At 45.8% G+C, this 24,666-nt stretch overlaps 1 protein-coding gene across 1 annotated transcript in view; it reads right to left on the minus strand.

The window, feature by feature from the left end:
* Spg21 (SPG21 abhydrolase domain containing, maspardin) overlaps positions 1 to 20,717 on the minus strand; it is a 28,057-nt gene extending 7,340 nt beyond the window's left edge. The window contains exons 1-6 of the mRNA XM_060384876.1: positions 20,488 to 20,717; positions 16,359 to 16,445; positions 13,142 to 13,303; positions 9,300 to 9,380; positions 7,114 to 7,259; positions 1,244 to 1,352 (exon numbers count right to left, since the gene is read on the minus strand). Coding sequence (XP_060240859.1) covers positions 1,244 to 1,352; positions 7,114 to 7,259; positions 9,300 to 9,380; positions 13,142 to 13,303; positions 16,359 to 16,421 — 561 coding nt within the window. The 5' untranslated portion in view covers positions 16,422 to 16,445; positions 20,488 to 20,717. The remainder of the gene's footprint in view (positions 1 to 1,243; positions 1,353 to 7,113; positions 7,260 to 9,299; positions 9,381 to 13,141; positions 13,304 to 16,358; positions 16,446 to 20,487) is intronic.
* Between the last annotated feature and the right edge of the window lie 3,949 nt (positions 20,718 to 24,666).

Here is a 24,666-nt window from a genome sequence, read left to right on the forward strand (position 1 = left end):
TGATCTGGGACTCTCAGGCGGTGTCCTTTTTCTATTGTGACACCTAAGTCAGGCTCTACAAATGAAATGTAGAAGTCTTTTGGCTTCGGCACATATTGTCTGCTTAACCACCCAGGTGTCTCTGGGCACAGCACACTAATTTATGCACCTCAAATGTGAGAAACAAGCACGCAAGGACCTCCGGGATCTCCTGCCCTGTGGTTCTGAAATGCCAGCATACAGACTCGCTTATCAGATTGACCTGAGTGGTACAGAGTCCAGCTGGGCATGGCTGCACACCCCTGCAACCCAACACGCAGGAGGTGAAGTTTGAGGCCACCAGATACCTTGTCTCAAAAAAGAACAAAACCTTTCCCCACCTCAAAGGAGCCAGATTCTGGGCTGCCCAAGAACTCCAGATGCAGGGTGTGGAGGGGCACTGGAAGCTTTTGGTTTTGGAGACGGTCTTGCTATGTTACCCAGACTGGCCTCAAGATGGAGACCCTTCTGCCTCAGCCTCCCAAAGTGCTGAGGTTACAGGCATAATTACCATAGCTAGGCTGAAAAAAATAGTTACTTTTAAATAAAGACATAATTTTATGCCTATATTGTATGTGTATGCACATGGAAGTGAAGGGCAGTACATACTCTTAAACAAAAATTATATGCTAGAAAGATGGTTAAGATTTCTATTTATGACATAGAAGACATGTTCATCTGCATGTGGGCTTTCACACGCGCGCAGCCGCCCTCAGCGAGCAGAGTGCTGGATCTTCCTACAGCACAGTCACCACCAAGGGTGGTGCTGAGAACTAAGCTTGGACCTTCTAGAACAGCAAACGCTCGTAACCAATGAGCCATCTCTCCAGCCTCTTAAAATTATCCACTGTTTAGTTTTTTCTTTTTTGAGACAGGGTTTCTCTGCGTATCTCTGGTTGTCCTGGAACTCATTTCAGAGACCAGGTTGGCCTCAAGCTCAGAGATCTGCCTGCCTCTGCCTCCTAAGTGCTGGGTTACTGGGTTTGGGCCCCACAGGCATTACCATACTTCCTAAGCGCCTGCTGGATTTGAAGGTGCAGCTGCTGGGAGACAGTGATGGAGGAGCTAAGCTCTCACCAGCAATAGGGTCTGCCTGGAAGTACTGAAGTGAACACAGAGGACCGCTTAACAAAGACCTCCTCCACATACCCACAGACACACAGACTTCCTTTTACATGTGCACGGAATATCCCAGTCAAACTGTTCAGAGTGTCATGGTCCTTACCCTGTCCACCATGAAATCGATGGCATCGGCCATCATCGGGTCCACTGGGCCAGAGGAAAAGTTCCCAAGAACTATTTTCTTAAGCATAAACGCTGGCATCAGCCAGAAGCTGCAAAACAAGGGCAGAGGCTGGTGACTGACCTACGAACCTTCAGCACAGAAGCCATCATGGCCGCACGCCTGGAATCCAGAGGAGAGCTGAGCCCAGTCAGAGCCCAGCACGGCCCAAGTTACACAGTGAGTGAAGCTAGCCAGGCGAACATGGGGAGACAATGACTGAAAAGGAAAAAGTCTCAAAAATTCTTCAAGTTGGTTTACAGATAAATGAACACCTAAATGAGACAGAACTGATGATGAAATTAGAGTCTTTAGGTTTACATGACTTGGGTAAATCTCAGCGGTGACCAATCTATCTCGAATCTATCAGCAAAGGTGAAAATCATTTGGGTCTGTTAATAAACAAGCTTTCCCAAACTTTTTGCACGTAGGGAAACAATTTAAGATTGCTGTATTCTTGACCTTCACCCAAAAGCAGGGTCACTAACAGTTAAGATTGGAATTACATGTAATTCTATATAAGCAGAGACTACAAAAAGGAATTTTTGTATTTTTTTTGATGAAAAAAATTACAAAATCATAAAATATATTTTACTGAGAAAAAAAAATCTTGTCTAAATTTGGAGATTTTGTAAAGTTTATTTTAAAATAAAATTTTGCTGTTACTGTTTTGTTTTGAGACTATCCAACAGCCCTGGCTCACCTGGAACTTGCTATATAAACCAGGCTGGCCTTGAATCCACTTCTTCCACAATTAAAGCCATGCACCACCACACATGGCCTGAAGATATATATTTTAAGGAAGGAAGGAGGCAGGAAAGGAGTCAGGAAACACAAGAGAGAGATACAAAGAAATGTGTAAGTATGAAGACATATTTTGTAGAAAGGAAAGTTAAAAACAGAATGTGTTTGGGAAAATAAAACCTTAGTCCTAAAGTAGGATGCTTAGATCACTCTAAACAATGTAAGAAAGGCAAGGAGACGCCTAAGAGCCTAGAAAATAAGAGTCTGTGAAGGATACCTCACAAGAGGAACCCAGAGCGAGGAAGCTGGGCAGCCGCCTTCCCCTTTGACAATGCCCGTGGACGGCTTTGGGTGCTGGGCGCGTCACAACATTGGGCTTGCTTAACTGACTGCTGATCTTCCCCACTTCCTTCCCAGGAATAATTCACCTCTATCTCTGCAATGCATTGATTGTACAGGCTGTTACCAGGAGATGAAGGGAGTCTTACTGACGAGGCTAGGCAGGAGGGACACCAGCTCTAACTGCTGGAGGAAACTAAGTAGTTCCCCAGAGGCTAAAAGAAACCATTTCAGTGAGACTATACTGGCATCCAACTGAAAGGGGAATGCCTCCTTTGGAGCATTATTGGAGATGCACTCTATTAGGCTTTGGAAGGGATGAAGGGGTGCCGAAACAAAAGACTCAACAAGACTCAGGAGCTACAAAACTCCAAAGATCCACTCCAGTTCCTAGACACTGTATCAGTGCTGACCATGAGGTAACACAACACATGGGAAAGGTAAGCATGACCTCTTCTGTTTTCATACAGGGTCTTACTATGTATATCTCATCTCAGCACGCACCACACATGTGGCATGAGAATGATATGGAAGAGCAGAGTAAGGGCTGGGATGTGGCTCAGCTGGTAGAGTGACTGCCTAGCATACAAAAAGCCTTGGGTTCAATCCCTAGGACTGCATCAGCTGGGTATGGTGGTCCATGCCTATAATTCCAGCATTGAGAGGGTCAGGACTGGTCACCCCCAGAGAGCTGGAAGCCAGCCTAAAAACATGAGAGCCTGTCTCAAAACAAACACCAACAAACAGGGCTGGGGAGATAGCTCAAAGGTTTGTAAAAGTGCCTGAGTGCATGCTGGGAGCACGTGGGAAGTGAAGGCAAGGGATTCCCAGAGCAAGATGGCTAGCAAGAGTAGCTATTCAGAAATTTCTGGGGTTCAAGTGAGAGACTCTGCCTCTGTGTGAGACAGTGATGGAGGGGAATATGTGCTGCCAATCTCTGCCCCCACAGAAAACAGGAGGAATCTAAAAAGGACGGAGGGAGCTTTTGATGCAAACCTGTTCCGGGGGAGGTGACACGGAGCTTAATAATACACAGCAGCGGTAGGTCTGCTTGCTGGCTGAGGCATTAGACTCCAGGAAAAGGCCTCTCCAAAAACTAAGGTGCCTGAGGCACAGGACTGGCATCTAGTGCACGGAGGTGGGGGTGGGGTGGGGTGGGGTAGACTAGAGTGCTCTGTGAAGGTATGAGGACAGGGAAAAAAGACCGGGAGGTTCTCAGATACAGAAAGGCTCAAGGAATTTAAGGCACTATACAAACTGCCCCATAGGAGCCCTGGGTAAACCTGACAGTGGGCAATGAACTGATTTCCTGCTGGACACTGGTACTATTTGTTCAGAACTGAAATACTAAGTTGGTAAAAACAACAAAACACCTACCAGGCTACTCTTCTGATGGGAGTCTGGGGAAGGGCAGAGGATGCACTTTTGTAACCTTCGGAATGCTATCCTGGAACTCTCAGCACAGAGCAGTTTCTTACAGATGCTGGAATGCCCAATTCCCTTCAGGGACAAGACGGCCTCTGTACCCCACATGCTCAAGTAACCTTTTCACTAGGACAACTCAGCACTAAGGTCCAGCTGAACGGACCTGAACTCACTGGACACAGGTATGGCCCTGGGAGGGGGACAGACAGGGCTCACAGGGAAAGAAAGTTTACATCTTCAGTTAGAACTGCCTTAAAAGGGGCAAAGACCCTCACCACAAACAGCACCTTGGAAAAAAGAAGAGATAACACCTCCTGTCTTTCTGTGATTAGACTTCATCATGTGCTGTTGGGTTACTGTGTGTGACAGTGTCGCTGCGTATCTGATGACTGATCCCTAAACAAGGGCAGGGCTAATCCTGGTGCTGTTAATTTCTGTGGCCCGTCACACCTTTATCCTTCCTCAGTTGCCTATTGGATGTACTAAAGGTCTGACGGCCACTAGCGGGGCAGGAAGTAGAGGGCAGAACTTCTGGGGACAGGGGCATGACATTTGGAGAAGCAAGCAAAGGTGGCAGATTTGCCAGTGAACAGGCAGAATGGATGAACGTCAACAGGAGCAGAGACGGAGAGCTGGCCATGTGGTGAAATGACGTAGCATGGATGAGTCAGTCAGGTTAGGCTAGAAAGCCTGTCTGGGAAAGCCCGTCTGCCCAGCTAAAAGGACTAAGCATTAAAACATGCAAAAGCCTCTGTGTCGCCATTTCTGCCACTGGCGGTCCAAAAGTCCCACTGTAATGTGCAAGTGCTTTATCTGCATGTTTGTTTGTGCACCACGCGCTTGCCTGGAGCCCATTAATACAAGACTTACTAGCTGGGCCTGATGGCACACCTTTAATACCAACACTTGGGAGGGGAAGCTGGCAGATGTCTGAGTTTAGTGAGATCTGTCTTTAAAAAAAAAAAAAAAAGTAAATATAAAAATTTTAATACAAATAAAAGCCTGCCAGGCTCCATATAACATCAACACTCGAAAAACTACCTTCAACTGAGCGTCAAGGTCTAAGGGAAACAGACTGTCAGGAACCTGCACCCCAGCACCGTCCACTCTGCTGACAACTACTGCCCGTAGAGGTTACAGGAACCCCTTTTCACAGCTCCAGGAGGAAATAATCCCAAGAACCATTTGCATTTAGGTGGCTCTGCTCAACAGAGCTTTGCCAACATTGAAGTGACTGAATTATTTAGCCAACTGTGGATACAAACTGTCTTGCGCTAAGCCACATTCACGCACACAACTCGCCCACTTACACCTGCTTTATCTTAGATGCAGTGCTTCTCAACCTTCCCGATGCTGCGACCCTCATACGGTTCCCCATGTTGCGCTGACCCCAAACCATAAAAGTATTTTTGTTGCTACCTCGTAACTGCAATTTTGCTACTATTACAATCATAATGTAAATAGTTTTGGAGATGGAGGTTTGCCAAAAGGGTCGTGGCCCATAGTTTGAAAATTGTCCTAGAGGCAAGAAAACATTTGTCAGTGGTTAAACAAGTCCAGGCGGCAACTGCCTGGATGTGGGGTAAGTGGCTGTTTTTGTTTTCTTCCTCTGCAGAATTTGGAATGCCAATTATGGGTTTTACGTAAAAGCACTGTATGAGGCTTTTGTTTTTGTGGTTTGAGACTCTTGTCATGTAGCTTTGACTGGTCTCAAACTCATGACAACTTCTACAGTTTTCTTAGAGCTGGGATGACAAATACATATCACCACAGCCTGCTTCTACCATGAAGCTTTTAGGTGACATTACAGTCTAGAAAGAATTGCATCCTGAGAGCTGGATGTGGAGCGCATTGTCTGAACACTTGCCTGGCATGCACGAAACCCTTTGGACAACCTTTGTGCAAATTCCCTCCTAAATCTTACTGAAGATGAGAATGGGAAACTACTCAGCCTCTCTCCCAGCCAGTCCCAGCATAAGAGGTTAGGTACTTCTGCAGTGAGCTGTACCACTCTGTTCTCAAATGATGTCATACACACACACACACACACACACACCTGCCTCTAAACTACTGAACTAGTACTTTCAGCCACCTGGGCCTCTCTGATCAGGCTTTGCCTACTGCTGGGCTGGGCACATGGCAAAGCATTATGAGAAAACCAGAGTTAGAGCAACGGTTCAGCAGGCACAAAGTGTCATCTAGGGTGAGAGCTCAGCCAAGAGACAGCAGGCTGCTAAAAGGCGACAGTTACCAGTAGCTGCTCAGCATCCCTAGGTGACCATAATCTACTGTTATGGCTACCAGGGGAATAACCTCGCAAGTGGAAAGCTGCTTCATAAAGCAGAGCAGAAGGCTGCTGGGCTTGCTGACAGCTCCGTTCTAACTGGATCTCTGGTTCCTCAAGTTCATCTCAATGTAAACCTTCATGTATTGATAAAGAGAAGAAAGGCCTAAAGAACAGGGCTTTGGGTGTGGTACATTCCGGAGGACACAGCTATCCTCCTCTACCACTCTCTGTCACAGTCTCTTGAGACAAGGTCTCTCACTGAAGCTGGCGCTCACTGTTGATTACGTTAGGCTGTCTGGCTAGCAATCATTCTGTCTCCAGCCCTGCCAGCCCAGCATTGGGGACACAGCACTGGACCCGAGCTGTCCTGACTGCCACATGCTCGCACTCACACAAAGATTAAAAATAAAAGGTTAAAATCAACGGAAGGGCTAGGCATGGTGGTGCATGTCTTTAATCCCAGCACTTGGGAAGCAGGGGCAGGCAGATCTCTGTGAATTTGAGGCTAGCCTGGTCTACAACACGTGTTCCAGGACAGCCAGGGCTCTGTTACACTAAGAAACCCTGTCTGGAAAAACAAACAAACAAACAAACAAACAAAAAAAATCAATGAAAGGACAGTTGAGAGGAACCTGGTACCTTAATGAAAACAGGGCATCAGGTGTCATGATCACACCACCATGGACTAAATGTTCTTGTCTTCCCAACAGCAATCACCCCTCAGGGCAGTAACACAAAGGAGAAGGAACACAAACGAAAGATTTACAACAGAGCAAGACAGAAAATGGGGACATCCACAGGAAGCTGGTCAATTTAGAGAACTGATCTCACAAGACAGAGTCATGTCTGTTACTGTAGCCACACCAGAGACTATGAAAGACAAGACCACATGCAAAACCCAAACTGAGAAAACAGAAGGGCTGAATTCCTTCTTTGATGGCATCCTTTTCTTGTCCACCTCTATCCCCACTGCATCAAAACTCTCCCAAAGCCAACATTTCAATATGCCTGTTCTTACCTGTTTGCAGTCCACGTTTGGTTGAAGATGGAAGTGTCACTGAAGGCATTGCAGAGGATGAGGGAGTGTACTCTGGGGGACTTGTGAGTGTATTCAGCAAATTTCTGAGCCAAAAAGCCTCCCAAAGATGCCCCAAACAGATGGACCTAATTATAAACAAATGTAAGGCAGATCCTAAAACACTGAGTTGCTTTAATTGTTGTTAATCACAGAATACGTCATCATTACCTAGCAGGTTGAAATATCTACAGCAGTTATAATTTTAACAAATATTTTACTTGAATAAATTTATATACCCTATCAAGAAAACAATGCACTGAAGGTTGGAAACACAACAGTTAAGAGCGCTTGCTGCAGAGTGGATCCCAACAGCCATGTGAGAAGCTGGTGTTCTGCACATACCGGCAGCCCAGGTAATCCTCCACGGAGTGGGCGGAGAGTGACAGGACACGCGACACCCTCTGCTAGCACATGTCTCCACGCACACAGTCACACAGTTTTAGGGAGCAAACAGCAAACTGGGTACGGTTGTGGGAGCAGAGGTGAGTCAATGTGCACCACCGACGTGACCCATGGGAATGGCAAAGCCTTCCTGTGGGCCAGTGTTGACGAAAACTGACCTTCAGCTAGGAACAGTGTTTTAGCTGTCAGTGTGCAGACACCAGCAACCTCAGCTTCCTCCGCCCTGATGACCGTAACCTGAAACTGCTCCCGTCTATATTCTACTGAGATTAGCAAAACCCGCCTCCTTGCTCAGCAGTATACAATAAACCCGCTGATAAATCAGCTGCTGGTCCCCTCTGGTCCCAGCTTTTCTGTATGTGTGTCTCTCCTTTCTTCGTTCCCTCATCACCTCAGTCAGGTTTCTAGGATCCAGAGCTGCTGATTGCAGAGAGTGATGGTTCATGCCTCTGATCCTCCCAGCATTTAAGGGGTAGAAGATCTACATAGTGAGCTTGAGGCCAGCCTGGGCTACATGAGACTGTTTCAAACAAACAAACAAAAAAAATGATCTAATGCTCTGAAACCAAAACCTTTTGAGGACATAAATAAAAGTCTTAGATTTCATAGCATTTTGGATCTTCAGATCAGGGACACTCAACTAGTAAAATGCATGCTACTGCTCCAAAATTTGAGACGCCATGTCTAGCATTTCAGATAGGGATACTCAACCTGTGCTGACACATGCTACAATGGAAAGAGCCTCAGACACATTACAGTCTGCAGAATAGGCCTGTTACCAAGGAACACACATCCTATATGATCACACTTAGGTAAAATGTCCAGACCAGATAAGGTCACAGTGACAGAACAGATTTGGTTGCAGACTAGATTACAAGATGGGCAATGACTGCTGGCACCTTTTCTCTTTGCATCAGGGAAGAATGGTGTGTGTGTGTGTGTAGACACAGACACACAGACGCCATGGCCTGCTTGGAGGTAAGCGGGAGCAGGAGGCAGAGGTTCATAGAGAAGCACCAGGGAAGCCAAGAATATTGAACACGCGGGTTGTCTCTTCAAAGGCAGAGATATATAACCTGTCTTCTGCCCAGAAGGCTGGGGGGTGGATGACAGCCTAGTGATCTCTCCGCTGAGACCACAGGAGACCCTCCTGAGGCGACCCTTAAGATGTCACATGTAGTCAATCTATAGCACCCATCTTTATGGAAAGTTTTGATGTAGTCATGCCTTAAGCTTTATTGTGCACACAGGATGAGTTAATTATCTCAGGGAACAGTTTTTCATATTGTGCTGTGCTTAAATATGCCTAAAATAAACTGCTCGTGTCAGACTCTTCAGTGGCTACTGAGTTGTGTTGACTCTAACTGCCTTATCTCTCTCAGACTATTATTTGCTAGCCTTGGTAGTCACAGAGAACTGGCCCCAGAACAACCTACAGCAATGAGTTCTCTTCCTGGGATGGCTTGGTGGCAAGTGCCTTTACCGTCTTCAATGGTCCAATAAATTTCCAAAAAAAGGAGGATGAAAAAAAAAATGCTCCAAAGTTGACAGTACTGACAACTACAAATATATCTGCAAATTTAAAACAAATGACTGTCTACTTTAAAACGGCGTGATATGTGAGTTCTACCACAGCAAAGCTATTATAAAAACAAAAGACAGCCTTAGCCTTTACAAGATGCACATTATAATCTCATGTTAAGTTATTAGTTTAGGGTACTCACTTTATCCAATTGTAAGTGGTCTAAAAGTTTTCTGAATCCATCACAGAATTCAAGATGGTCCCAATAAACGGGATACTGCAACTGAAATAAAAATTTTAATTTATGTGAAAAACTTAAAATGCAGCCAGCTCATATTTGAAAAGTTCAGGAATCACATAACATTTCCTATTGTCCAAGCTTTGCTTCTTATTCAAGTATGTGAAAAATAAGACCATTTTAAAAATTCTAATTTTTTTTAAAAGATATATCTTGTATAGTGGTACACACCTTTAATCCCAGCACTCAGAAGAATCTCTGAGTTAGAGGAGAGCCTGGGCTACAGAATGAGTTCTAAGCCAGCCTGGGCTACACAGAGAAACCACCCTGTTTAAAAAAAAAAAAAAAGCTTTGTCTTTATTTATGTGTTTGTGTTTGAAAGCCAGATGCACGTGGTTGCCAATGGTGACCAGAAGCAGTTCAGATCCCCTGAGGCTGCAGTTATGGATGGTTGTGAGCTGCCATGTTGGTTCTGAGAACTAGGCCTGAGATCTCTGGAAGAGCAGCCAGTGCTCTTAACCACTGAGCCATCCATCACTTCAGCTACACACAATTTTAATCACATTAATTTTCTTTCCAAACAGTCTGAGGGTCAGGAACAACTACAGAAACCATCCAGATAAAGAAAGCCAATTTCATTCTAAATTGCGCATGAGGTTCAAAGAGACCAGAGAACTGGAAGTAAAATCCTTTCTAAAAGGCTTCCCCTGACATTTTAGTAGCATTTCTTTAAGGAATTGCTCAATAAAATGATCCTTTGCAGTCTTCTTAGTCTTTCTGTTTTTCTGTACTTTGACTTAAGACCAAAAAAAAAAAAAAAGAAAAGACAAAAAGTATGACACCTGATCCTAAAAAGCCTGTCTGCTTCTAGGGACTGAGACTTTTCTCCTAAGAATTTCTCTGTGTGTGTGTCTGTTGTGTGTGTGTGGGGTGCTAGGGATGGGACTTAGGGACTGTGTATGCCTCTCTTTTTCTTTCTCTTTCTCTTTCCATGAGGTTATCTACCTTCAGCTTCCTCATTTAAAAAAAAAATACATAAAATCTACCTGACAGTCTCATTTTGTTGTTTCATATTGTCATTGAAAAAAAAATCACTGGAATAGATAGTGCTGTGGCTTTGATATGTTTTATTATAAAATCCTATTTGTGAATAAGGCTTCTGGAATAGGATGTAGCTGCTACCAAAGGAGGTGTATCTGTAAAGGCTCTGACCGTCTTCACACTAAAGTAGGGCATGAGCGGCAGACCATACGCTCAGCGTATACAAGGCTCTGAGTTTAATCCCTGAAGACCAAACAAACCAAACCAAGATCAATGCCCTATGCAGGTGATAAAGCTGTATACAAGAGCAGAGCTGAATAAAATCAGTAGACTTTAATTAACATCCTTTAGGACTGGAGAGACAGCTCAGTCTTCTAACATCCACACTGGGCAGCTCGCAATCGACTGTGAGTCCAGCTACAGGAACCCAACCCCTCTGGTGAGCATGCATGTGCTTGCTCTCGCTCTCTCTCTCAAAACAATAAAAATGTTAATTTACATGAACATCTCAAAAGACACACGTTAATAACTAACAGGGGCCTGCATGTAGGCCCTGCAGCAACATATGGTGAATGAACAGAGTCTACAATATATGAATGCCACACAGTACTTTGTGGCTGTCAATGAGAAATTCGCTTAAGTGGCTAGGGATGTGGCTCAGTGAGTGAAGCGCTTGGGGCACAAGCATGAAGGATTCTCAGCACCCACGTAGAAATTGGTAGGTGATGTGTGTCTGTAACCCCAGTGAAGGTTTTGGAGGGGTGATGCAGATCCCAAAAATTCGCTAGCTAGCTAATGTAGCTGAACTACGAGGTCCAAGTTCAATGAAAGACTCTACCTTAAAATACAAGGTAGAGAGGCTGGCAAGATGGCTCAGCAGGTGAAGGTGCTTGCCTTGTCCAGCAAGGGCTCTGTCCACCTGTTATCTTGCCAGCCTGCTTGGAGATACTACCGGCCTTTTCTGTAACCACCCTATGGCTAAAGAGATGGGGACAGTGGGCTAGAAAGATGGCTCAGCAAGTAGAGGAGCCTCCCACCAAGCCTGAGACTTGATGGGAATTTGATCCCTGGGATCCACAGGGTGGAGAGAAACGACTCTTGAAAGTTTGTTGTCCTCTGGCAACAAACAAACGTAATTTTAAAAGAACCTGCAGGGTGTGGTGATGCACAACTTGGATCCCAGCACTGAGGAGACAAGGACAGGTGGATCTCTGTGAGTTTGAGGTCAGCCTGGCATGGCTAGTTCCAGGAAAGCCAGGCCTACAGAGAATTTGTCTCACACAAAACAAAACAAACTGGGCATGGTGGCTTACCCAGCAGTTGGGAGGCAAAAGTAGATCTCTGAGTTTGAGGCCACCCTAGTCTACAGAGGGAGTCCCAGGACAGCCAGGGATACACAGAGAAACCCTTTCTTGAAAAACAAAAACAAACACCCAACCAACCCAAACAAAAACAAAACAAACAAAAAAGCAACGAACCAAACAACCAAACAACCAAAAAATCCGAAACCAAACCAAAACAGAAAAGAACCTCAATGGCAAAGAAAATCATAGCAATCTAAGGCCTCTGAGACCTGCCAGTCTTAGGCAGGAAGCCCTGTCAGTGTTCGCTTTCTAGCTGCTGAGGGCAGCTCAGGCTCCAATAGCTGTGGAGAGCTGGGGTGCTCACTCTCTGGAGGTGCTATGTGTGAAGGATGACTGAACACCCAGAACCCAAGATTGGCCACAGAGACTCACGCTATCTGAGGAAGGGCAGAATAAATGAGAGATGAAGCCACAGAAAAGGCCTGATGCAAACTGTTCTCCCCAGAGAAGGGCTGTCAGGAGAAAGAGAACTTGGAGTTGTGTGATGAGCCCTCTGATATGGAAGCCAGTTTCCTTCTCTGATGATTTATACTGGCTCCTGGACTTCACAGTGTCCCTCTGTGGGTAGGAGTTGACTACCCAGGGTCACTGGAGGTTCTGGACTCACTCTGGAGACCAGCCTGTGACATGGTGGTGAGGGGTTATCTGCATTAGGCTGAGGTGGGAAAACCAAGTGATCACGTGGAGCACCATTCTGTGGACTGGGCAGACCTGACATAGAAAGGAGAAAGAGAGCTGAGCACCCTCATTCTTTCTCTGCTGCCAACTGCAGTTGTAACCATAACCACCGGCCTCAGGCTCCTGCTGCCTTGACATCTCCACAATGGCCCTTGAACTGGGTGCCAAATAAACCCTTCCCTCCTTATATTGTTCCTGTCAGGTGCATGCAAAGTAATTAATGCCCTCCCAACAGAAGCCACTTTCTCTCCCTCAGTGACTGACATGGATCACAACAGCAGCACCCCACAGGGAACTGGGGAACATAATACTGCAGGTCCCAGAAGCTTTTGCAGCTATACAAAGCTGAAGACAGGAGCTTCCTGTGCTGAGACGCAGGCATCACAACCTTTGTCACAAGCAACAGAACCTTCCCATAAACACCCTTATTCTAGATCAAGCCCCAACTCTGTTAAATAACACTGATAAATAAAAAGCATTTTTTTAATGATACCTTGAGGATACTTTAAGTGAAAAACAAAACAAAACAGCTTAGTGGTGTGGAACTCTTTCAGCCATGGGTTTGATGCATTACAAGAAAAATAAAGGACTGCGAGATTGAAAAGTAAATCAGGAAACTATAATCTTACTTCAAATAAAAAGTTCTCATTGCTATAGTTAGTCTGAAACAGAAGGGCAAAGGCCCACGAATCTGAGTTTCAGGGCTGAAGTGGCCATACTTACAGCTATAACCCGGTAACCCCATCCAGTCAAAGCCAAAATCTGCTGGAAAAACACATCTGCAGTTCCGCTGACAGGGGGAAGGAAGATGAGAGGACACCTGATGCTCCTGGGGCCGGCGTCATACAGCGACCATATCTTACTGTCGTCGTCATCCACGATGATCTGGAGGAGCGCCAGGCGGGCGAGAGAAAGGAAATCCTCATGACCGGGGGTTTGAGGCGCCAGCTCATACAGTCACGGCAACCTCAACAGAGCTGCCCCGTGCGTTACAGGGCAACTTGGGATCACAGACTGCAATAAACTGCTTTCCTTTCCCTTCTTCCGTGTGCTTCACAAACAGCCATTTTTTAACTTGCCTATCTACCTAGAATAACAGGAAGTCTGTTTTGTTTACAGTAAACCCCAAATGGCATTTTATATTGCCAGACTGTGTGTGTGTGTGTGTGTGTGTGCGCGTGCTTGTACATAAGCGCAGTTTCACTTATTCTTGAGTGCTATCCCAAGAGGACTGGCTGGGGTCAGCAGAGTCAGAGACCGACTAGGCCAGGCCAGGAAGAACTGAGAATCTAGGCTTTGGGGAGAGCTAGGCAGACCCTAGGTGCTTCAGGATCCAGTCGGGAGGAGGGGATTTCATCGACAGATGAAGGACCAAGTAAGTATATGTGTGTGTCATTGTCCCAGGAAATGCTTCAAACCATTCACTTGAGGGTGGGTGGTGGGAGAAAGCGAATTGTTTAGGAAAGGGAGGTGGAGGAGGTTGTCAGAGCCTTTGTCATGTAGTGTTCTTAACCTGACAGGGAAGAAAGCACACAAAACGAGGCGAGGCGAGCGCTTTGCACAATTTCGATGCAGGCTGGTTATTATTATACCTCACTGCATCAGCACCTGTCACTTCAAATCAATACTTACCCTTTTTTTTTTTTTTTTTTTTTTTCTGAGTGCTCCCAGCTAGTGGGACTGTGGACTCCACAGTGGCCCTCTGTGGATAGGAGTTAACTACCCAGGGTCACTGGTGTCACCAAGAGCTGACAAATGGGACAAGGCAAAGTCCAGGGAATCCCAATAATTTGTGTTGGGCCTTCCCCAGATGGTGACAATCTATCTCATGTTTCTGACCTTTGTGTTTTGCCCTTTGTTTTTACTCCCATGTATCGGTTCCCTATGACTGTGGTTTTAAAAGCAGCAAACAACAAAACCCTATGACCTTTCAGCCCACATAACAAATCCCAGTCTTCTAAAATCATGTAAGAAAAACACAGATCTCAATCTTCCACGGTTTTGTTTCAATAATCTAACGTGGAAGGAAAGTAACACAAACTCTAGGTTCTGAAAGAGTAGCTTATGCACATATGTCATGAAACAGCATGTTCTATGAAGTGACGGGGCATGCTGAACATAAGCCATGAATACCTAAGGGGATTTAACCTCAACTTCCTCTAGTTCTCTGAAGGGCAGTTTCATCAGAACTTCTTTAGAACACACAGTATCTGATGACAATTTTTTTTTTCCAAGACAGGGTTTCTCTGTGTAGCCCTGGCTGTCCTGGAACTCACTCTAGACCAGGCTGGCCTCAAACTCAAGAGATCCACCTGCCTCTGCCTCCCGAGTGCTGGGATTAAAACATGTGTCACTACCACCAGGCTCTGCAGTGGCTGGAGAGATGGCTCAGTGGTTAAGAGCGCTGCCTGCTCTTGCAAAGGACCAGGGTTCAATTCTCAGCACCCACATGGCAATTCCAAGGGATCTGACACCTTTACACTAAAGCACATTAAAAAAAAAAAAAAGAGTTAAGCCACCAGGCTCTGCTTGACAACTTAAAATCAGGGTATGATAAAAATTCAAGCAAATTTATCATGTTGGACAAGTGGGGGGAAAAACTATCAATGAAATGATTTCTAAGAATATTTAGGTCAGCCTGGGTGTCTTGGGGCTGATCAGCTTGCTGAGCGGGTAAGTTCACTAAGAGTTCATGGAGTTATTTGAAAGGATGAGGTGGAGAGACCCCACTTCTTCAATGCTGCCAACGGCCTCCCAGTAAGCAAAAAGCAAAAGGAGCTCCCTTTGTAAGCACACCAAGTCTGTCTAACTTTGAAGGTGGATTAATCTGATTTTTAGGTCAAAGTCTAGTAGACGATGTGATCTCTAGTATTCTAATAACACCATAAACCTCAGTTCTCATCTGTGAAATATGGACCCTGGCACCCACTGTGTCAAACTGTTGGAAGAATTAAGTAAGGTACCTGGGCCTCTTAGCAGGCAGCCTATGCCTGGGCAAAATGTACTTAAGATTTCTACATGAATTCAGGCTTGCACAATACTTTCTTAGCTGTGTCTTGCTAAAATGATTATAACATAGCACAGATGATCCCAAGATCACAGTATTCTAATACAGCTGCAGGGGGATCAGCAAACATTTCCCTCTGTGACATGAACAGCCTTTGTCTAGGATTAACATGGGCCTCATAGTCAATAGCAAATTTGAACTGAACTATTGAGGGTTCACACTCATCCTAAGCAAATGGGCTCCAGAGGATGACTAGGGCCGAGTAAGGATGTCTCTATGGCACTAGAATAAGAATGGTCTCCATATGTTTGAATACTTGGTCCCCAGTTGGTGGAACTGTTTGGGAAATATTAGGAGGTGTGGCTTGTTGGAGGAGGTGTGTCACTAGGGATGGGCTTTGAGGTTTCAAAAGATTCCCAGTACGTCTTTTTTTTACCTCATGCCTGTTGATGAGGAGGTAAGCTCTCAGAGACTGCTCCAGCACAATGCCTGCCTACCATGCTCCCTGCCATGACAGTCAAAAGCTCCAATTAATCCTCTAAAACCATAACCTCCATATCAACTTTTATAAGTTGCCTTGGTCATGGTATTTTGTCACAATAAAAGGCAAGTAATTAAGAAAGCATCACTGTACACAGAGCTCTAGTAAGTTTCAGGAATGGAAACAGAAATGGCTACTTACTAGCTGGATGACGTTGTATTTCATTACATTATCTGAAGTTGAGTAGGTAAGAGGAATTGCAAACAAGAAAATCATGACCGTCCAGAGCTGACTCCATGTGACAGGGAGCGGATGAACTTTACCCTCTGTAACATCTAGTCATGGTATTGGCAACAGTGTACACTCTCATACAATACTAAAGGCACACAGCTTCTAAACCACATACAAATATCAGCTTTTGTGACCACAAAACGCAGTAAAACCATACTTACCTTTTTAAGGGGAACTGTACTTCTAAACCAATTATAATCTGGAGAGACTTTGATCTCTCCCATGATGAGGGGAAACAGAGGTTAATCCTGAAATAAAAGCAGATGACAGTTTCACAGTGAGAATTCTCATTACATCTGAACTCAATGCAGACGTTGGTCTAGTCAAACCAACAATACTCTAACCAAAGAGACAGGGTTGTTTACCTTATCAGCACAGACTTAATCTAGAGGACAACAGGGTGAATCCGTTTAGTACCTCCAAAGAGGATTCTGGCCATGCAGAATTAAAGAACCAGACTGGATACAGAGTACTCTATAGAAACCCCATCCTGCTTAGGAGTCTCTTTGGACAGCACCTGAAGAATCCATCTTAAGCTGGCTGTTGTGGTGCACAAACCAATGATTAAACAAACAAACAAACATGCAAGTAATCCCAGCGCTGTAATCCCAGCACTCTGGGAGGCAGAGGCAGGCGGATCTCTGCGAGTTCAAGGCCAGCCTGGTCTACAAATCAAATCCAGGAAAGCCAAGGCTACACAAAGAAACTCTGTTTAAAAAAAAAGTTTTATCTTAATAAACCTCCCATCTGTTTACAGGACATATATGATAATGGGATTAGCAAGCTTGTTTCCAGATAATTCACAATACCCCAAGAATCTAACTTTAATTCATATGTAGTTAATACCCAAAGTGGGGGAGGGGCACGTATGCCATTCTCACTGATGTGATTAAAAGGGTCATGCGTTGGTATGTGGCTGGGTGTAGTGGAGCATTGGCCTGACATGCACAAAGTCCTGGGTTCAGTGCTAAAAAGTGACATAAAAATCTCTCTGAAACACCTGCAATGACTGTAACTATGCTGTAATGTACAACAAAATGTTTGTCTCTAGAGAAAAAAGGTGTGTCTTCTAGATTTTTGTTTTGTTTTGTTTTTTGAGATAGGGTTTCTCTGTGTAACCCTGGGCTGTCCTCAAACTCATTCTGTAGACCAGACTGGCCTCAAATTCAGATTCACCTCCTCTGCCAAGTGCTGAGATTAAAGGTGTTAGTTACCTTCACGACCTTGGGTAAGTCAATCACCTCTGCACTTGTTTCCCCTCTTGGGAAACCTCCTGGGTGTCATCTTTGTTTCCCTAGAGCCTAGAACAGTTTGGCAGTCAGACCGCCTGACCTGCTGACTAAAGATGACCGAATCCTTCAGAGATTGAACTAGGCTCTGAGAGAGAACCCCTCCTCGCCATGTTACCTCTGGGCTGTGGGCTAGCTGTCCTTTGCTCTCCCATGTAATGTCCTAACAGGAACCTGAAGTTAAGGTTGCACTTCCACCCAGCCACCTGTGAAGATTCAAATACTTGCCCTGCATGCTGCTCCCCTACTTTCTGGGTAGGACTAGATTCCCGAGCAGGTTGAGTTTGAGAGTCCAGAACTTAATTCTAGGCTGGCTTTGAATATCCATTTTAGAACAAGCTCTGGACTGGCAAGGGGCAGAGGATTCTAAACTCAGTGGGGCACTTCCTCATTCCTCAGCCCTCCCTCAGGAACACAACACTGGACTGCTACCTTGAGAGTCACTAAACTGAACTTCCAGGAGACAGTAAATGCAGACAGTCCAATATTAAACTCTAATTACCATGCTGATAGGGTACCAGTCTCTTAACTCAAAACAAAGGAGATACTTTAAGAGAGAGTTGTTAACATTGTAAATAATTTTAAAACACCAACTAAATCACCACCAATCTTATGCTGAAACCAGTGTACACAGATGTGGTTATGAACACTAAAAGAACAAAATCCATTTTATCTGAAATAGTAACATGTCAAAAATATCTAAGCCAGCCGGGCATGGTAGAACATGCCTTTGATCCCAGCATTCAGCAAGGCAGAGACAGGCAGATCACTGTGAGTTCAAGGCCAGGCTGGTCTACAAAGCGAGTCCAGAACAGCCCAGGCTACACAGAGAAAACTTGTCTGGGAAAAAAAAACAAAACAAAAAATCTAAACCATTTAAACGATTTCTTCTAACATATTTTTCACTATTATTTTTTATTAATTGGTAGTTTCACACATTTATGTAATAGACTAGTTAATTTAAGTCTGTCTCCCTTAAGCTATTACTTTTAAATGAAAGCAACTAGCAGTGCATACAGTTAATCCTGGAATATTTTATACTAGGACAGACTTGAAATACCACCATGTCATCTGTACACTTTCAACTGAAGACATTTTCTAGACACAATTTCTGCAGGAAAATCGTAGAAACAGGTTAAACATAGTTAAACAGCCAGGCGCGGTGGTGGACAGCTTTATTCCCAGCACTCAGGAGGCCGACAGATCTGAGTCCAAGCTTACGGCCTAGAGCCAACCAACTTACGATAAAAACTAGTCACAGTTTTGGAATCAGCTGCCACTCACACACCAAACTACAGTGCAAATACACAGGCAGGCACACAAGTGAATTACCCACTTCTCTCACACAGCAGAGGAGAGAAGGGTGGTCCTTACCAAAGTCTTCAGAACAACACACAAGCACCTCACTACTGAACACACTCTAACTGCTCTTGAAGGAAAAGAGACTGCACAGCTGTGACGATTCTTTTGCAAGGACAAGTGATTCTAACACTTGTGCTGGTTTGGCAGTAAGGAAAGTCGAGACATTTACCAAATGTGTGTGACCAGCTGACGGCTATGAGGGGGGGGAGAAACAAAAAACGATGCAAAGGAAAGGCAGCTGTGAGCAGCATGAAAAGAGCTCTCTTTCATCCACTTGAGACGGATGCTTTTCCATGTCACAAGAGAAATGTCCTGTCTGTGGCCCAGAAAGTTAGCTGATATTGCGACCAAACCAGTCAGGATGAAAAAAGAATGTGAGTGGTGAGCTCAGGACAGACTCGATTTCTTGTGATCCAGTTCTTTACACAAACAAAAGCAGGCTGGTGAGGAAAAGGCCAGAGATAAGCTTTAATCACGATTAAGGAAAGCCCTCCCCCCACCCCGGGGTGCTGGCGACACCCAGTCCTTTCTGGACCTTCGGTTGTTGCACAATAAATCTGCTAGTTGTGAGCGTGCACTTGTCCTTCAGAGTTTCAATAGAACCTGCAGTTCATAGCTGAGGAAATCATCTTCACAAATGTTTAACTCGATGGCCAGTCACACATTGCCGGTCCTTTACTCAATGGACAGTAGGCTTACAAAGGGCCTGTGATCGCTAATACAACCAATAAACCAGGACTAGAACTTGAGAGACGCTGGGTGACAGGACTATGATGGTCGGTGTTGGGATTCAACCGTTGGCCTGGAGACCGCTAAGCACGAGCTTTCACCACTACACTCCATCTGAAGCCCTACAGCAGGCTGTTGACTGCAGAGCATCACCCTTCGCCATACCTGTATGTATTAGATAGCTATCTTTCCGGGGAGACTTCTTCAGGCAAGATATATCCCTTTCTCCAGGAATCTCCCCGCTTATTTCTAAATGCTCTAAGAGGAGAAGGTGCCTGCATGACATCTCTGACACCTCATTCCAAAGTCCTGGTGTTAAGAGCTTTTTGAAAATTCAGACATAGCTACTACATAACTTCCCAGTCTGAAGAATCCTTGCACCAAAAGGAGCGGGACCACTGCAGATGGAGACAAAGCAACAGCATCCGCCTAACCCCTGACTCCCTCGGAAAAGAAGGAAACGGACACTGTAGCCCCGCTACGTTCCTCCTGACGCATTAACAAGCCTCACGCCTGGTCTGAGGAGCCCCACAACAACTTGCTTTTACTAGCAGTTCTTAAAAGTTTACTGAAACCAAATGTTCCCGAGTTTTTGGCCCACAGCCCCAGGACGGGTGGCTCAAGAAAATGAGGATGTTTGATTAAGACGTTTGTGTACCAATCCCCGTAAGTGCTTCCTGGGTCCCACTTAGCTCAGCCACACAGCGGTGGGCTCACAGGCACAACAACCATCCGCAATGCACGGAGGCTGGGCCTTAGACAGAGACGCGGATCTAGATCACGTGCATGGTCACAAGGACCGGTCCACTCGTGCACTAGGCTCCCAAGTCACGCGTGCTCGATACACACCCCCTACAACCCTACGCGCACCACACCCCCACACTCCGGCTTTCCGGGGCCTGCCCCTCACCTGCCGTGGCCGCCCCCGCGTCCCTTTCTCTCCAGCGCAGATGACTCTTTGCCCCGGTTCGGGCGCGGCGGCTGCAGGCGGCGGGGCGCGGGCGGGCCGAGCAGCTGCAGAGCAGAGGCCCCGCGGGAGCAGCTGGCAAAGGGGCGCGCGGCGGAGCAGCCCGAGGCCGCCGCCTCCCCAGCTTGGAACGGGTAGCTCCCCGGGCGCACCTCCCGCTTCCGGGTTCCGAGGGGCGGGGCCAGATGGCGAGGAAGGGGCGGGACTCTGGCGGTCACTATGGCGACGGGACTGGCCCGGAAGGGAGACTTGGGGTTGTGCGGTTAGTCGGTCTAGCGGGGTGCGGAGGATGGAGCCAGGGCTGGCGGTGGGCAAAGGTCAGTCCTCGGTCACCTGTCTGACAGGAGCGCGGAGAAGGAAGCATGGCCGCGGAAGTCTGGGCGGGAGGCCCCGGGGATCTGCTTCTGCCTTCGGTTTTCTGGTGTCCTCGAGCTTTGGGAGAGACCCGTTTGGGCCCTGGCTGCGGTGAATGGGGCTTGACACAGTCTTGTCTTTTCTGATTAGTATACCTCAGCTTATCGCAATGGCTTACTCGCGACTTTAGACTCATGTAAAGTACTCTGAGGATCCTCGGTTGCTCTCTGTCTGCTTCGCTCGCTCCCATCCCCTTCAGCTGCGTGCTCTTTCTCGGCCAGATTGTTTTCGCTTTTGTACAGTTGCTGACGTCCCCTAGGACTCCGTTCGAAGCCCTGTCTCCTTTTGCAGCTTTGTGCTGATGTTGAAGGGCACCTCCTGGGCACCAGGCTTGCCCTCTTCTGTCAGGCACATTCTGATCATCGTTCCTACGAAAGATGTGGCAGACATCATGACTTCTTTCAGCAATTACAGTTTTTCTATGAAATAATGTGATAATATTCAATAACCTGCCGGGTGTGGTTAGACCTGCGCATGTCTTTAAGCCCAGCACTCGGGAGGCAGGGGCAGGCAGATCTTTGCGAGTTCGAGGCCAGCCTGGTCTACAGAGTTCCAGGACAGCCAGGGCTACACAGAGAAACCCAGTCTAGAAAAACCAAATATATATATATATCGTATACATATATACGATATATTTATATATATATATGTAAATCTTATTTGAAAATTTGTAGGGATCCTAAAGCAAGATCCTAATGTTTTAGGGAGAATTTATGTATTTTACTATTTTTACTTTTGTGTTTGTGGGAGAGTATGTGGTGTACATGAGTGTAGTGTGTAAGGATGGCAGGAGAGGGTACTGGATGCCCTAGAGATGACATTACAGGCATTTGTGAGCTGCCCAACATGGGTGCAAAAGCAGTATGTACTCTCTAACCTGAGCCATCCCTCAACCTCTAGATTTTAATCCCCCCTTCCCCGTGTGTGTGTGTGTGTGTGTGTGTGTAATGTGTGTGTGTGAAATGTGTGTGTGTGTGTTGGTACCTACAGAGGGCAGAAAAGGGGCTTTGGACCCCTGGAGCTGGAACTGCTAAATGAGCAGGCTGAATTGAGTGTTAGACACTCAGCTTTGGTCCTCGAGAACAAGTTTGTTGGCCCTGTGGTCTAGCATCTCTCCAGGGCCGGAGAGCTTTGCCCTTAGTCAGACACTGTTTTGAAATTAATATTAAGGTATTACCAAGTAAACTCCATCTTTAGTCATCACTGACTAGGTGTGTTAGTGTTCACCATGAATCCCAGCACTCAGGAGGCAGAGGCAGGTGGAGGTTTCTGAGTTCAAGGCCACCTGGTTTCCATTTTGAGTTCTAGGCCAGCTAGGGCTACAAAGCATAGTAAGACCTTGTCTAAGACAAAACAAAACAAAACACCCTCAAAAAATAAAACCACTGAACTATGGCTCAGGAGTCTTAGGTTCTAGTCTAGAACTTAGAGAAATACCAGACACATTTCCCCCAAAGCACAGTGACGTCTCAACCCTCAAAGGGATCTCAAAGTCAAGTTTTACTGATACTGTATCTCAAAGCTGACTGAATTGCTTAAAATTATAATAAAAAAAGGGGGCAGATATAGAATCTGAAATGAGGTTTTACCAGTTCACAAAACTCAGAGCTCTTCACCAAACACATTGTAGATAGGCTTTGTTTTAAATATATATATGTATATTTATATTTATAACATATATTTACAATGTGAAAGGTCGAGATGTTTTGTGTCTCTTGGAGAAGTCCCCTGGGGTTGTGTCCTCAGTTGTTCCACAACACATGGCAAGCACACTGGCCCTTAACTCCAGCACAGTGTTTAGCGCCTGCGAGTCCAGCTGTCTTGGTAATGCACAACTGCTGGCTGCAGACCACTGAGCCAGGCAGGCCACAGCTTGGGCAGACCTGCTGGGCAGAGAGCTAAGAATTTGCAGCTGTCCTGGGCGGCATCTGCTGGAGGTTCCCACAGCGTCTACGCCTGTGTGAGGCTCTCACTGGAAAGGTGGAATGTTCACAAAATATGCTGTGAATACCAAGCAAAGTAAACAAGGGGCCCAGGGACTTATGGAACTGTCCCAAACTTGAGGCAGGTAGAGTGACAGTGGAGAGAGTGCCTTAAGACAGAGTCTTATTCTGTGGTCCTGGCTGGCCTGGAACAAAAAAGGACCAAGTGTAACAGGCCCCAGAATTTAGCACAACTGACTCCATGATGGAAGTGTATTCGGGCTGTAAAACTCAGCACATAGACAACACCATCTAACAAAAATAATGAAAACACCTAATTCATCAAAGTCCTTAGTTCTGGGAAAATCTCTAAAAGTACTAACCTTGCTTTTTGGCTTATGTAGTCTGCTTCTGGCTGTTTCTGTTAATTGAAGTATGTCAACCCAGGACATGATTTTTGTGCTTAAAAACTCACCAAGAAAGGCTCAGGCTACACTAGGATCACTAATACCCAATGTAGTTGCTGGCGGCTAAAAAGACTTCCTATTGAGAGGTCTCTGGTGAAACATAGATCAGTTCCTCCTGCTTCTGCCTCCTGAGTGCTGGGTTTACAGGTGTGTGCTGTCACAATGGGCTTGTTTCTCTTTTGACAAGATAACATATGTTTAAAAATATACAAAACAACCGTAGACAGATCTATGCATGTCTGAGGAGGATAGCTGTCAGAGGGCTGGACGACGGCTGGCTCAGTAGTTAAGAGCTGTCGCTGCTCTTGCAGAGGACCTGAGTTCAGTTCCCACCCACCACCCACGTCAGACACTCAACCACCCACCTGAAACTCCAGCTCCTGGGGATCTAATTATCTTCTCTGGCCCCTACCAACACTTGCACACACACACACACTTTTTTTTTTTTTAATTTTACTTATTTGATTTTTCGAGACAGGGCTTCTCTGTGTAGCCATGGTTGTCCTAGAACTCACTCTGTAGACTAGGCCAGGCTGGCCTCAGACTCAGAGATCTGCCCTCCTTTGCTTCCTGAATGCTGGGATTAAAGGCATGCCCGGTGGTTCCCTGGCAATTTTTAAAAGATAGACAGGAAACAATGTAATTGTTAGATTTGAGCAGAAATTGCGGATTGAATAAACGATGAATAAAAGTTTTCACTGTAGATTAGTGTATACATTTATATAAAAATGTACACATAGCCAGGTGTGTTGGCACACGCCATTAGTCCTAGCACTTGGGGAGGCAAAGGCAGGCAGATCTCTGAGTTCTAGGCCAGCCTGGTCTACAAAGTGAGTCCAGGACAGCCAAGGCTACACAGAGAAACCCTGTTTCAAAAACCAAAAAGAAAACCAAACAAAACCAACCAACCAAACAAACAAAAAACTCGTGAGGCTGGAGATGGCTCAGTGGTTAAGAACACAGGCTGCTCGTGCAGAGGACCTGGGTTCAACTCCCAGCAGCTACGTGGTGTCTCACAGCCACTTAGCACTCCAGCTCCAGGGAACCTAACATCCGGGCTCTGTTGGCACTGCAGGCCTATGGTGCACACACTGAGGCACACACACAAACATAAAACAATTTAAAAAATCTACTCATATGTTACTTGTGATTAGTATAAGTAAAGCAGCTATATTAAAAGCTGTAGCCTAAATCCTTCCATGGCTTCCCATTGCCTTCGATTTTATATCAAATAAGCTTTCAGTGGGACCATGGCGATTACTTGAAGGGCCCTCCCCTCCCTCATCTGGCGATGTCTCAGCACTTTAGACCTTTGTATA

The sequence above is a fragment of the Meriones unguiculatus genome, chromosome 6 (assembly GCF_030254825.1).
Source record: "Meriones unguiculatus strain TT.TT164.6M chromosome 6, Bangor_MerUng_6.1, whole genome shotgun sequence".
Taxonomy (NCBI): Eukaryota; Metazoa; Chordata; class Mammalia; order Rodentia; family Muridae; genus Meriones; species Meriones unguiculatus.